The 15587-nt window shown below is 31.2% G+C and overlaps 1 protein-coding gene across 1 annotated transcript in view; it reads left to right on the forward strand.

The window, feature by feature from the left end:
• The window catches only part of LOC140452290 (transmembrane protease serine 9-like), a 59951-nt gene that overhangs the window by 31002 nt on the left and 13362 nt on the right, over positions 1–15587 (forward strand). The window contains exon 4 of the mRNA XM_072546494.1: positions 1923–2177. Coding sequence (XP_072402595.1) covers positions 1923–2177 — 255 coding nt within the window. The remainder of the gene's footprint in view (positions 1–1922; positions 2178–15587) is intronic.

Below are 15587 nucleotides of genomic sequence, written 5' to 3' on the forward strand. Positions count from 1 at the left end.
AAATTATCCACCCTAAGGAGTAAGTATGCAAATGATAACAGGTCAGAATTAGCTGATGTAGACACTGTTGAGCTTTCTTATGATTGCTCTTATATTCATCAATATTTAAATTGAATCACGAATATGTCGACTCATTCTTTGCTACAGACGGAACTGGCCGAGACATCTTCCGGTCCGTAATGTCGAAGAAAAGATTCTTGACCATTTTACGTGCATGTTTATAGAGAACTGTCAGGAGCTATACTCTATTGGTACTACTGGATGCATCGATGAAATGCTTATTGCATTTAGAGGGAGATGTAAATTCAAGATCTACATGCCACAAAAGCCTGTAAAATATGAAATTAAAATAATGTGTCTAAGTGATGTCCTAAATAGTTATTTGTTCAATGCCTATACATATGGAGAAAAAAATACCGATGGAGTAGGCCTGGATGATCAAGAAAAAAAAATGTTCTAACTTAATCTATGCAAGCCTATTTATAAGACAAACAGGAACATTGCCGCCGATAACTGGTTTTCCTTTATAGAACTAGTGGATATCCTAAAGATGAAAGTTTTGACATACGTAGGTATGTTGAAAAAAAAATAAATAAAAAGGAAATTCCACCGGCGTTCCTTCCAATGGTTTCCAGAAAAGTTGACGAATCTCTTGATGGGTTTACTAAAGAACTAACGCTTCTTTCTCATGTGCCAAAGCGAAACAAGGCGGTTATACTTGTTTCACCGATGCACCACAGTGAAAGTATTAACGGTGATTCTGGAAAGTCTGAAATTATTGCATTTTATAACGCGACAAAGGGTGGAGTAGATGCTCTGGATGAAAAATGCAGCGAGTTGTCGACATAGCTTCTACAAATGCATATATTGTATATTGTTCGGCAAATTCTGAAGAGAAAATAACTCGATTCCAATCTATTAAAAGTTTAGCACATGATTTAGTAACACCACTGCTTAATAGAAGACTAGCCAACACACGAATTCCTAGAGAAATTCGAATGAATATTAGTAGGATACTTCAGGTTCCAGTTCCGGTTGTCGAAACAGTGAACGAGAAGTTGCCAAATAGAAAAACCTGCCTTATCTGCCCGCCAAGGCTAAAAAAAAAGAACTGCTTTGCTTATGCGTGTGTTGAATGCAAGAGACCAAGTTGTTTTGACTGTTTAAAAAAAATTGTAATACTTGTTACAGTCGACGCTAAGTATCTTAAGCTTTTATCTATTCTATATCTATTTTTGCTTTTTTAGCAAAGTTTACCCATTGCATTGTACTAAGTAAAGCAAAGAAGTGATTTATTTTGTTAATAAACGTGGTAAATGAACTATCCTTTTGAATGTTTTTTAATGAAATGTATTGTTTTTTTGAGAAAATTTTAGTAAAACGTTTAATTAGTGAATCTTTGTTTTTTTTTTATTAACGCTATACTCTGGCTTATCTAAATAAATACTGAAATCAGTTGCAACAATTTTTTTAAGGGAATGATACTTTACGAGGTGTATTTAAGCGTTAGTAATTAAAACATAAAATCATTCACAATTTCTTTATATTAATTTGATGGCGGTGACAATTTGACAGCACGTCACCAGTTGCGTGACAACTGTTGCACGTCGAGAAATTGACATTCCACATTTTTAAATCTTTATACTGGCTGAAATATTTAATTTTATAATTTTTATATCTTAAATTTATATTAAAAAAATATATAATATACGTAGTTATCTGTAGATATCGTAAATTATAAATGTAGTAGCGTAAAACGTGAAGAAATATTACGTAGAATACCATAAAATAGTAATAGTAATAGTAGTATACCAGACAAAGAACAATTAGCTTAACTATTTAAAGCTTTAAATGGCATTTCAACACTTTATCATTACTATAAACTCAAATATATGTCTTTAACTTCTTTTTTCGATTTACAGAATGTAACAGAGTGGTTGGAGCTATCTTGGAAGATAATATCTTGGACGTAAAGAGCAATATCTGCGCCGGAGATCTCGACAAAGGAGCAAACAACTGTGACGGTGATGTTGGAGGTTCTCTCACCCAAAACGGTGTTCTTATTGGTATTGTTACTTGGTTCATCGATCCCTGTGATATTGCTGGAACTCCAGATATTTTCACCAACGTTGCGAACTTCGTTGACTGGATCAATCAAACTATTGAAAAACATCAATAAACTGTAACTTTTTTATTTTTAATATATTGATATTTTTTATATATTCCATTTTTTGCATTTGATTCTCATATTGAATATTGATTTTTAGGGATTAATGATTTTTTATTTACATATGTCAGAATGGGAAATCACTTTTAATTTCACTTTCATGTCAATTGCTATGTAATACTATCAATGAATCAAAAGTATTGAAGTATATTTCTAGGTTTGACTGTCATGTAGTTGAAAGGTGACTGTCACGTATTGACCTAATCACATCGGTGTAGCCACAGCGGGTACCATGGAACCCACACTATATTTCGAGGGGCGTAATAATTTGGATGGCCAATGTAACGAAAATTGTGTAGGTGGACTTTTGTGGTAACCACCAATTTAACAAGAATATAGGGTTGGCAAATGTAGTGACCAATGTAACTAAAATTAAAGAAATATTGTTCTGAAGCTATTTTCTTGTGGCATTTTAAATTAATTTATATTTAAATGGGAATAAGCCACAATTAAAGGTTAAAATACGTTTATTGACGTTTCAATTTCCACTTCGGAAATCGTTCTCAAAATACAAACATTAGTAAATTAAACAAATTTTGTTTTTTGTTACTTAGTGAAAAATTCTTCTAATAATTTAATTTTATCTGACTCATCTATATTGACAATTCAGACATACCTTATACATTTTAAAGTAGACGACTTTAAAATGATATTGCCAATATTGTTAAGTTGCGTTCCTGGGACGACCTTACTTATAAGATAGTTCATTCGATTACATGAAATCAACTTTAACTTGAGAATATCCGTCAGAAAAGATCATAACATGTAATTCGTCTTTAAAAAGACAAATACATGCCATGATGACAGTAAAATTCTCCTGTTAGTGATTTCATAGTAAATTATGAGGGAAAACCAGGAAAAAAACCTCATAATACTATCCCGACATGGTAAGTATTTGATCGTGCATTTAGTTTACCCTCAATAAACACCAAATTCCGATTTTATATGTTTGTTATTTAAAAAACATAAATGATGTATTCTCTATATGTTACTGACTTACCAATACTGGTATTTTTCTTTTAATAACTTCCTCTTTCAATATGGGTAACCAGATCCTACTACATTCTGCCGAGGAATTCGCGACATAATTGGTCTCATTCAGCATAATTAGAGCCGCTTCTTTGATTTTTCTCTTTTTACCATCCGTTTCTTTTAGGACTATATTTGAATCATTCCATTGAACCCTATGTTCATTATCCCATGCGTGTTTACAGATTTGAGATCTATCAAATTCTCTATTTTTAATAAAGGATTTATGTTCACTTATTCTAACATTTAATGGTCTTGATGTTTCACCTAAATAAAACTGATCGCATTTACAAGGTATTTTAAAAATGCAATTCTTTGTCCTTTCTTGTTCATTGTTAGGTTTGGTTTTGGACAAAATAGATCTCAGCGTGTTTGTTGTTTTGAATGTTGTTGAAATGTTGAATTTATTTCCTATCCTTTTAAGCTTTTCCGATAATCCTTTTATGTATGGTATTGTTATTTTCCTCGTATTATTCCTTGCATATGCTGTAGGATCTCGTTCTAAGTTGTTTAGTTCTATTCGATCGATTGTTGAAAATTCCTTATTTATAAACGATAAAGGATAATGATTTTTTAATAAAACAGTTGTTAACAAATGTTTTTCCTCCAAGAACAAAAAGAAACGAATGGTAAAAAGAGAAAAATCAAAGAAGCGGCTCTAATTATGCTAAATGAGACCAATTGTGTCGCGAATTCCTCGGCAGAATGTAGTAGGATCTGGTTACCCATATTGAAAGAGGAAGTTATTAAAAGAAAAATACCAGTATTGGTAAGTCAGTAACATATAGAGAATACACCATTTATGTTTTTTAAATAACAAACATATAAAATCGGAATTTGGTGTTTATTGAGGGTAAACTAAATGCACGATCAAATACTTACCATGTCGGGATAGTATTATGAGGTTTTTTTCCTGGTTTTTCCCTCATAATTTACTATGGAATCACTAACAGGAGAATTTTACTGTCATCATGGCATGTATTTGTCTTTTTAAAGACGAATTACATGTTATGATCTTTTCTGACGGATATTCTCAAGTTAAAGTTGATTTCATGTAATCGAATGAACTATCTTATAAGTAAAGTCGTCCCAGGAACGCAACTTAACAATATTGGAAATATCATTTTAAAGTCGTCTACTTTAAAATGTATAAGGTATGTCTGAATTGTCAATATAGATGAGTCAGATAAAATTAAATTATTAGAAGAATTTTTCACTAAGTAACAAAAAACAAAATTTGTTTAATTTACTAATGTTTGTATTTTGAGAACGATTTCCGAAGTGGAAATTGAAACGTCAATAAACGTATTTTAACCTTTAATTGTGGCTTATTCCCATTTAAATATAAATTAAAATTAAAGAAATGTTCTCACAACACAATATTGTGAGATTGAATGCAGCTTGGCTAGCAGGCTATGCCAGAAAATGACCAATTAAACTCAGGAAGGATTCGGCCACTTTGCACGCCTCTAAAAGACAGTTACTTGGAAATGAATATAACAAACTGAGAGAAAAAAGGATAAATGAACAAGAGAAGAGTACTAAAATAAAGAACGAACTAAAAAGAAAATTGTGGGGCCAGGAAAGTATCAAGGTTACTTCCCAAAATATATTATATTGCTGTAATTCATGCTTTAATTAATTTATGACAATAAGAGAAAAAATGTTACTAATAAAACAACTGTTATATAAATAACCCAATTTAATCCCTACTTTGTTATAGAAAATATACAATTTACAATTAATTTAACCTATATTGCACATAACCCTTCACCTATTATGCACAGTTTGTAGAATACCTAACTAAGAAAAGAAAACAATAACCCTACCAATTAATATGTATACCCTATTACTAAATTGAATAATAAGAAAAGTACAAACTATTTATTTAAAAAATGGTAATTTAATCGACTATTAGAAAGAGTATTTTTGCACTTCGGCTTTTGATTAAAATATCTAAGCAAGTTAAGTTGACATTATGCTCACGGGATAAATGCTAAAGGTCTACCTATATGTTAAAAAAAAGGGAAAACAATATATTAATAACTCTCCAGTTAAATGTGTACACAAATACCTGACAATCGAGAGATTATGGGGGTATTATAGCATCTCTTTGTAAATAGTTTAGAACGCGCGTACAACAAACCGCGCGACTAAAGATGCAGAGTAGTCATATACAAATGTTTATATGGTCGAGCGTCATCGCGCGTAAACTTGCGATCGCACACGATTGTCTTTGCTCGTCGCCAGTATCTTGTTTCGCGCGTAATTTGCACGACGTCGCGCATATTAAAGTACAACAATCAGGCATAGACGTTTAACTGATTAGCGCGATTAAAGCCGGTTAGACGTACGAAGTGTGTCAAGATGGACGATGATTTTAACACCGACTTTTTTATCGATGAAGTAGAAAAAAGACCAACCATATGGAACTTGAATTCAAAGGAATATTCTAATAAAATACTGAAGAAACGGGCTTGAGAGCAACTAGTTTTAATTTTTTGCAATGATGGTGACACATTTATTTATTTTTACTTTAAATATAATTATAAAAGTAATATTATTTAGACCATACCATCCTGCCAGTCTAGCCTTCTGTCATTTACAAAGTAATCTTTGTAATCAATGTGTGATCTATTCATATTCAACAATGGTGCCGCATGAACTGTATCCTCATGTGTGATACCATCTTTAATTCTGACAAAGTTGTGCAAGACAAAAATAGCTTTAACAATGTTTTCAGCAAAGTCAAGTTTAACGTCTATGGGTCGGTGCAAAATTCGCCATTTATTGCACAGAATTCCATACGTGCATTCAACATATCTTTGAGCTAACTATAAACGGTAATTATATATTTTTTTGCGTGCGACAGCATTTTGCTACCATATGGCCTCATTAAATTTTTCATCAAGGCAAACGCTTCATCTGCCATTATAACATGGGGTAACTTATTAGCGCAGTTATTTGGTATCGATTTGGGTTCAGGAATATTTAATGCCTTTTCAGTGAGTTTTTTTTATAAGGTGCTTTCTTTGAAAATTCCTAAGTCACTATCTTTACCATACGCTCCAACGTCGACCGATATAAAGCAGTAATTAGCGTCACATAAAGCCATTAGCATCAATGAAAAAAAAATGAAGAACGTTAGAGTGAAATTTTAGAACCTTTTACCTTCCTAGAAATACATACTGGCTGGCCTGTCATTTTTAAGTGGGGGATATGCCACCTTTTTTGGGTAGTTTGGTAAATTTTGTGAGGAGGAACTTCACTTCTGGCAGGGCGATCTTTGAGTAAAGGCGCCTGCCTATATAACCGTCTCTGTGTTATCTTACCGTCTCTGTGAATTTGTTTTGTAAGTATTTATACACTTAAATGTTTGAGTTTCTTAATCTAATACCATATTAGATTAAAGACTGGTATAAACTAGCTTTAATTTAATTAACTTCAATGTTTAATACAAGTAAAGTATTATACTTCAGTGAAGTAGTGCAGCAGTCATCAAGATTTATCGTAAGTTACCATAATCATATTATCTTAAACTATCTGGGCGAATATACGTCGACTATTTCTTCTTCTGTAGTTAAGGTTAACTGCTGAGTTAGCATTCAATCAAGGAACATTTAATATTTTCATACGAACTTTCAATCAGCTATTAAGAACTTCTAAATTACATACATTTAATTCTCAGTTAATCATTAAATAACAGTGCGTGACAGATAATTATCTTAAAGCCAAGTGCGAGTTGGTTTAATTTTTATAATACAGAATTCTTGAAACCTTTTTGTATTCTTTAGAATTTAAATTTAATCCTTTTATTATTTGCTAAAATTGTTATACATTTTTAAATCGTTATCTCGAGATAAGCCCATAAACAGCAAAGGGAGACTTCTTTAATCAACTTTAGTTGAATATTGTTAAATACTATCAGGCTCTCTTCGCTAATAATTTAAACTGTGCATTATTTTATTATTATATAATTGTATTTGTAAAGCTATTTCCTAATTATAATATGTTTATTGTTATATGTATACCACCATTTAATAATTGATGGTGCATTTTTTTTACATGTGTATACATTCAGCTGCCTATATCATAGTGGTGTTGAATATATTGTTTTGTTTTATCAATGAATTTTATTTCTCGACTCCTAATAAGTTTCCTGATATAACAACACATCTGAATGTTTGTTTATTATAATAAATAATTATTATACCTTCGACCAGAAGAAAGATCAGGCTGATTAAGTTTCGTAGGTAAGTAAGGGAACGGAGTCCACCTAATATATTTATTATTTGTTTATATAGTGTGTTGACCAAATTTATTTAATAATTAACTGTTGATATATTTCCTTGGATTTGGCCTCAGAACCTAAATATCTTTCCTTACCTCTTTTTTTTCTAAGGTTTCTTAATTTTCTCCTTGAACCCAAAAAGTTAAGTGGCGCCCTGTGTCTATCTTATCTTATTTTTGGTAATTTTACCCGTCTATCTTTTTGTTTATTTCTATATCTTTTCTAATATCTCTTATCCTGTTCTATCTTTACTTATTTCGTCCGTTGGACCCATTCCCGGTTCCAAAAGCTAGTTTCGAACCCACGGCGCGCTCTCCAACAACCATCTGGCTGCCGTCCGCAGTGTCCCCATTAGTGAACTTTCTAGCACCATCCAAAAAAGGTTTCCGAGGTTACACATTTATTTATGACGCCCAAAACGTGGGGCCTATGTCCTTTTGTTTTTTTTTTCTTTGTCTGTTGCCTTTGCGTGTCTTTCACATTTTTATGACACGTCAAACGAGAACCCTGATCAGCTTCCGTTGTTTTATTTCTATTTATTTGTTATTCTATTTTTTTGTAACTATCTCAATTAATTCTTCATTTTCCTCTTGCGTCCCGTCTGGTAAACATACTTCAAAAGTTTCTCCATATTTATGTATAAATTTTGGAATTAAACCTGATCTTTCTTTGGTGTGTTAGTACTATTTTTATTTTTTTTATTACCTGTAGACTCAAATTAAAAAATGGATAATTTTAAAGGCAATTTTCTTACTTCTGAGGAAATTAATTATGAATTAAAAATCAGAGGAACTGTTAAGGAGAGACATAAAAGAAAAGAGGAAAATCTTCAAGAGATTGTTAGTTAGGGATAACATCAATCAATTATCTTTAGATACCTTGGATTATGATAACGAAAAGACTGCTATTAAAAATTCTATCGATAATATTTCAAAGTTAGTTTAAGAGTTTGAAGGTTCTTCAACAGACTTTTGTTTTCGCCAAGTCAAATCAAGACTAATTCATTTGTTAGGTAGAATAGATCGTCTCTCTATTCCCGAGCCTTATTCTGAGGAATCTATTTCTTTCTGAAATAAATCTAATGCTACCTGTTTATTATTGGAGCAAGAGATAAATGATAAAGTCATTCCTTTAGCTTCTAGTTCTTCTTCTGTTGAGTATGTCTCTCCTGCTGCTCCACAGATAATACATGTTTCTACTCCCGATTCAAATATCTCCAAATATTCCATATTTAAATGGAATGTTAAATTTAATGGTGATCCCAAGACTGTTTTTGATTTTATTGAAAGAATTAAGTAGTTATCTGAATCCCGTAATGTTCCGAAAGATATTCTATTTAATTCGACTATTGAGTTTTTCTTTGGCGATGCCGCGGTGTGCTTTCAATCAAGGAACATTTAATGACTTAAGTCCTCAATAAATTCTTGAGATGGACTTGTTGAACTTCTTAAATCCACTTTTCTACCTCCCGATGCCGACGAAGATCTTTGGGATCAAATCAAAGGTCGCAAACAAAAACGTAGCGAGCCTATGTTCAGTTTCTGTACGTGTAATATAATAGAAGAAAATTTATATATAAAAAATTAATAAAATTTTTATTGCACTCAGCTATTTTTATTTTTAGATCGTAAATACATCATATTCCTCTTTAACACTTCTGAAGAACTCAACCTAGACTAGTCAAATAAGTAGATATAAAGAGATTTAGACACGAAACGTAGCTTAGATTACAATAAACAATACAGCAAGTAGTTTATTCACTGTTATACTAATTGTTTATTTATTTGATGGTATTGCTAATATTGATTTTTAAAATTATTAGATATTATTTAATGTTATCTAATAAATAATGTTTTTGTAAGAGTCTTTCCTTTTGTTATTTAACCCTTATCCCGAAATATGTCAATTTATACAAGTACAGTAGACACGCTCTATAACGAGAACTGAAATGGCAGACCAATTACCTCGTTATAAGCCGATCTCGTTATATCAAACAACAATAATACTATGCATACATATGAATAAGTATGTAGTTTTCTAAAACATTAACTTCCTACAGTGGAGCCATTCGGAGCAATATAAGATATTAAATATTGTTTGAATTGAGTTTTTGAAAAAAAGTTGTTTACTTTCATTGTCGATGATATACGTTAAAATAAAAAATCTGTATAAAGCGTATTTTTAAGGATAACATAAACTATTACTTCTGCAATTGGAAGAAGTCTGTCATTTTTGACTGCTTTAAATTGTCCAGTATTCTATCTATCATATTTTCTAAAGATGTGAAACAGTTGTATGCTGCTTTATTTGCGTTTTGTCTTTGGGTAAAGTTTCTTAAAACGTTTCTAAACAACGTTAAAAGCTTCCATATCTTGTCTATTAGAACCTTCTTATTATTAGGTGCGGATGGTCAACCCCCTGCACTGACACTTGTGAGTCATAAATTGTAAATTTCCGAAAAGGTTTTTCGATCTTATTTTCTCTCGTTATAACCAAATTTGCCTCGCTATAGTGGGTTATAGTTTAATAGAAATTTCACGGGACTATGAATGTACCTCGTTATAAGCGAAACCTCGTAATAACCGTGTTCTTTATAGAGGGAGCATACTGTATGAGAAGTATGTCCCCACCATTTAAAAAATATATAGACATGCAACACAGGGCATAAAAATAAGAGTTAACGAACAACCTAACATATGATAAGAACAGGTGAGCATAGCTTTTAGCATAGATGAATTACAATAGGCTTGATGCAGTCAGTGAAGACTGCGGCCTAAGCCTTCAGGAAGACAAAATTAATGCTGGTAAGCAAAAAGCAACAACCTCCTTGACAGTTAAGAATAAAAAACATACTAAATGGCAATGTAGACTTTTATGCATATACCTTGACACCAACGTTAATGCAAAATAAAAACAGGCCACAGAAAAATAAGGCGAGAACAGAACGAGCTGAAGTAGTATCTAACAGTATGAAAAAGTTTCTTATAAGCAAAGATTTATCTCTTCCTCCTAAACTACTACTAGTTAAACTCTACATTTTTCCGATCTTATGAAATAGTGCGAAGGCCTGGACGATGACAGAGACGTTCATGAAAAAACTAGAAGAATTCGAAATGTGGGTGTAACAAAACATTATTCGTATATACTGAACCGTACATGTCATCCAGTGAAACGTGGACATGAAGACGACTGCTTCGAATTTCACGGACAGCTCGATGTAATTTGGTCATATCCATTGAATTGATCACAAAATGGATCGGTTGTGGTGGTCCAAGGAAGGCCTCAGAGTCAACGTTAACGCGGAAGATCTCCACAGCGATAGACAGAGATCACGAAAAAGCTTCTCAACAAACAGTATACTGAGGCAGTACATGTAACAGATGACCGCAACTAGTATAGAAATATCATTAATCAGACCATCGGAGCTACTGAAGCTCAGTGATAAACCACAACACATCTGCCAAGATGGGAATGACTATCATGATGACATATCACCGACATAGATCCACAGTAATCCACATGTGACATCCAACATATAATCCACAAAAGCTAAAAAGAGAAAGAAATGGTGATCACAAATAAATCAAGAAAACTTAAATATCTAGACCACATATTGAGACACTATAAGTACCGTCTACTTTAATTGATTATCCAGGGGAAAACAGACAGCAGACGAGCCTAGGCAGAAAAAGACACTCATGGGTCCAAAATCTACGGAAGTGGTTCACACCGGTAAAGTATTCAGAAGTGCCGCAAGCAAGATCAGAATTGTCATGTTAATAGCCAACGTTCGCAGTTCGACAGGCCCTTGAAGAAGAAGAAAAATATGTATCTCTCAGACACGTATCTGCAAAATTAGAAATTTTGAAGTTCAGTTGCCCAATATGCCCAATATCTTTATAGTTTTTCAAACGTATTACAAATAATATAAAAAAATTAAAATTATGTTGGTATATTTGAATAATGAAATAACAATATTCCACAAAATTAAGACAAAAGTAAGATACAATAAAATTATTTTTCTCGTAGAATTGAACTGAACTTCTTTTTTAAACAAACAGATAAAAACTGTATACTTAAAAAACAAAAAGAAGTAATATTTGACGAGGAGGGATAACATTTTTTTTGTAAAGCAATGCCTATATCTATACCAACGTGAAATAAAGTTATGGATTAAAAAAGAAAAATTGCGTGTTTTTGTTTTGTTTTTTAAATACAATTTTGTCAAAAAAAAAATATTTTTCACTTTAAAAAGTGACATTTCGATATTAAATTTAATTTTGAACAATTTTTCTGTAGTTGATGTATACGTGTACGAAAATTGCATATAATTCACAAAAATGCACCCTAGCGCAAAGTGCATGGATCAAGACTACTGGTTTGTTGGAAAATATACCAATTAAATCAGAGCTAAGAAGTGATATTGGCCAGTATTCACACCATTGATTGATATGGCATTAGTAAATATATGGATTCTCTAAAAACAAGCCAACATAATTCAAAAATGTAAATATATAAAACAATGAGTTTCATGTATTTCCATATTAAGACCAATATTACTGATAATTATGTATAAGTGAAATAGTCCTTATGCTTAATCTCAGAAAGCTTTTGGATTAAAAAGTCTTCAGTGCTGCTACCTAAAATAAGTATAACCACTTTAATTAAGAGAAACTTGAATTTAACTTTAATTTTAAATTTAAAATGATTCACTTACGTCAAATCAGCATTATTTGTATATTTAAATACAAATTTATATATAATTTTAATATATTTGTTTTAGGGATACCATTTTTTGGAGAATCTTCGATATATTTCTTCTTTCTATTTAAATGGGAATAAGCCACAATTAAAGGTTAAAGTAAGTTTATTGACGTCATTTATGTTTTTTAAATAACAAACATATAAAATCAGAATTTGGTGTTTATTGAAAGTAAACTAAATGTACGACCAAATACAGGAGAATTTTACTGTCATCATGGCATGTGGTTGTCTTTTTAAAGACGAATTACATGCTATGATTATTTCTGACGGATATTTTCCAGTTAAAGTTGATTTCATGTAATCAAATGAACTATCTTTAAGTAAAGTCGTCTAAAGTATCTACAAATAAAGTCGTCTCAGGAACGCAACTCAACAATATTGACAATGTCATTTTAAAGTCGTCTACTTTAAAACGTATAATGTATGTCTGAATTGTCAATATAAATGAGTCAAATAAAATTATTAAAAGAATTTTTCATCAAGTAACAAAAAAACAAAATTTGTTTAATTTACCAATGTTTGTATTTTGAGAACGATTTCCGAATTGGAAATTGAAACGTCAATAAACTCACTTTAACCTTTAATTGTGGCTTATTCCCATTTAAATAGTAATTACTTTAAAATGCCACAAGAAAATAGCTTCAGAACAATATTTCTTCTTTCATTCTGAATGTCAATTCATAAATTTTTCAATAATTTAAAAATCTTAATTTTCCAATGACATCTGTCAATTGTCATCTTTGAAGAATCGTTCTTAATGATTTTGGCATTCGATTTTGTTCATTCTATCTGCTGCTTTAACTCCAATAAATGGTCTGGTTCTGACACCCGTACCCTGACCAAATTTTTAATGTGTTTTTTGAATGCCAATGCTTTTTGTGTTTTTTCAGTGATAAAGAAGAAAAAATAAATAGCTTTTTGTGTAATTTTGTAACAAAATGATCTCTCCTCGTAGTGATACTTAAACATTTGATGAGGAATGCAAATTATAGATTCTCTTGCCGACTAATTCATCAATCTGTCTGCTTTGCAAGTTTTAGAAAGCACAGTGGTATTCCTAGTGTTGTTATTAGATGGCGTTGTAACGTCTGCAAATAATTATTTCTATAACTATTGTCCTATGATGGGAGAGATTTTGTTTCGATTCAGATTCAGATGATGAGACCTAATTAGGTTGAAATACGTATAAGCGGCTTGCAGATGCCCTGCATCGAAATTAAATCTAAAACCGTCTTTCTGATTTAGTTCTTTACTCGGTTTCGAGCACCAGAAATTCATTAATATGTCTGCTTTGCAAGTTTAAGAAAGCACAGTAAAAATTTTAATTTAGTTTCGCCAAGTAGGAAATCTTAGGATTCCTAGTATTTTTAATTTTTTTGTAGTTTGTAGTTCACTATATATTTCATAAATTATGCAAAATTTTTCAATTTAATTCAGTAGTTTAAATTCTTTTAGTTAAATACCTTGTATCAATATTTAGAGCAAGACTAGAATATATATACATTATTATAAACCTAGAGCTAAGATTAAACACTATTGAAAATCAATTATGAATCTTTCAGTGGAAATGAAATCTATGAAGTCAAAATGGTTAAGTTGGAACTTAAGTTGGAAATAATACTAGATAATCGTGTTGTGAAAATAAAACAAAAAAGAAAAGAAAATAGAGAAAGTTCCTATAAAATTTAAATAGATGATGTGAACGTATTGTATATCAGAAAATGGAGAAGAAAAGAAACTGACAGGACAGAATGAAAAAATATTGTAAAGCATGACAAAACCCACTAAGAGCTGTAGCGCTATGAGAAGAAAAAAAAAGGTGTTATGTAGTACTGTTATTAGACATAATAGTATAAATATTAATAATATAGTGCAGACTATACTAATAATTTAAATAACGAGTGCCTATACATATTAAATATAAAAATTGTCATGATATTAGAGATAATAGGATTCAAGCTACTTGAAAACAATCATTTATGTACTTTAAGATATTATGAAGATAAATATTGAAATAAAATCGTTCTTAATGAGTTTTGTTATTAATGAAACATATACATTTTTTTTAAATGACACTCCTTAAGGCAATTGTTTTCTTTGTTCTATTATTTGGTAAGTTCATTTTCAAATAAACTAAATAAGAATAAAAAGACTTACAGAGAAGTAAAGACGTCTAGTGTATAATGGTATATTTTATTATGAAGTTAAATGTGTCGATAGCAATTAAAGTAAGTTGTATACTCACGCTTAATCAAGCCATTAAGAGCGATGCTGAGAATATTTGTATTCCACTATGCATTAACAATTTACCCAAATAAATTACCATCATTCTTGTACTCGTTGCGTCGAGTAAGGACGATAAATATACGAAAATAGTTGCGTTTCGATTTAATTTAAGTCTCTTACCACTCCCTAACACGTGTTTCTGGGTCTACTTGTCATCAGAGAGAGTTTTGATTTGGTTTGAGTCTTCTTACAAACTCTCTCTGATGACGGGTAGACCCAGAAACAAGTGTTAGGGAGTGGTAAGAGACTCAAATTAAAACGAAACGCAACCATTTTCGTATATTGTATTATTTATACCAATATACCTACACTAGAAGTCTTTACTTTTCTATAAGTTATTTTAAACTTTGGTATACAGCAAACCAATGGCATTTTTTCTGATTTTAAGTTTCTCCTATTTCGTCTTTCTCGGCTTTTCTGTGTTACATTGCTCCAAAGAATCCTCCTAACTTTAATTAATTGCTGTTTTATCTAACAATAAATAGTCGGAAAAGTGAAATAGGTGAAATTATTTCGAATTTTATATTAATATGTTGTCCAGGCCGTATCTGTTTTGAATTGGGTATGAAGCATACCTATAATCGCAGTTTTTTGCATAAATATCACTATAAATGATAATTTCACTATGCGTAAGTTGTAAAATGTGGGCTTAACTTTTTATTAAAAAAGATATATAAAAAAATCAAAAAAATTTATATTTCCTCCTTCTATTCTGACTTTTGTAACTAAATTTGTAGGTATACTAAATGTATACTAAATTTTACGTAAGACAACGCTAGGCAACATTCCAAATGAATAACACGGAGTTTATGAAATTCCTGTCTCCCGACCCTATATAGGCCGAAGAAATCGTAGAATCCAAAATAGTATTTATGAACATTCCATTTCTGTTCGCAATTCCGATGCAATTTTAGCTCTAGGTCAACACCATCTTCATACAGGTCACAAAATTGATTTGGAAAACTCCAGAACCATAGATCCCATCCACTT

The sequence above is a fragment of the Diabrotica undecimpunctata genome, chromosome 1 (assembly GCF_040954645.1).
Source record: "Diabrotica undecimpunctata isolate CICGRU chromosome 1, icDiaUnde3, whole genome shotgun sequence".
Classification (NCBI taxonomy): domain Eukaryota; kingdom Metazoa; phylum Arthropoda; class Insecta; order Coleoptera; family Chrysomelidae; genus Diabrotica; species Diabrotica undecimpunctata.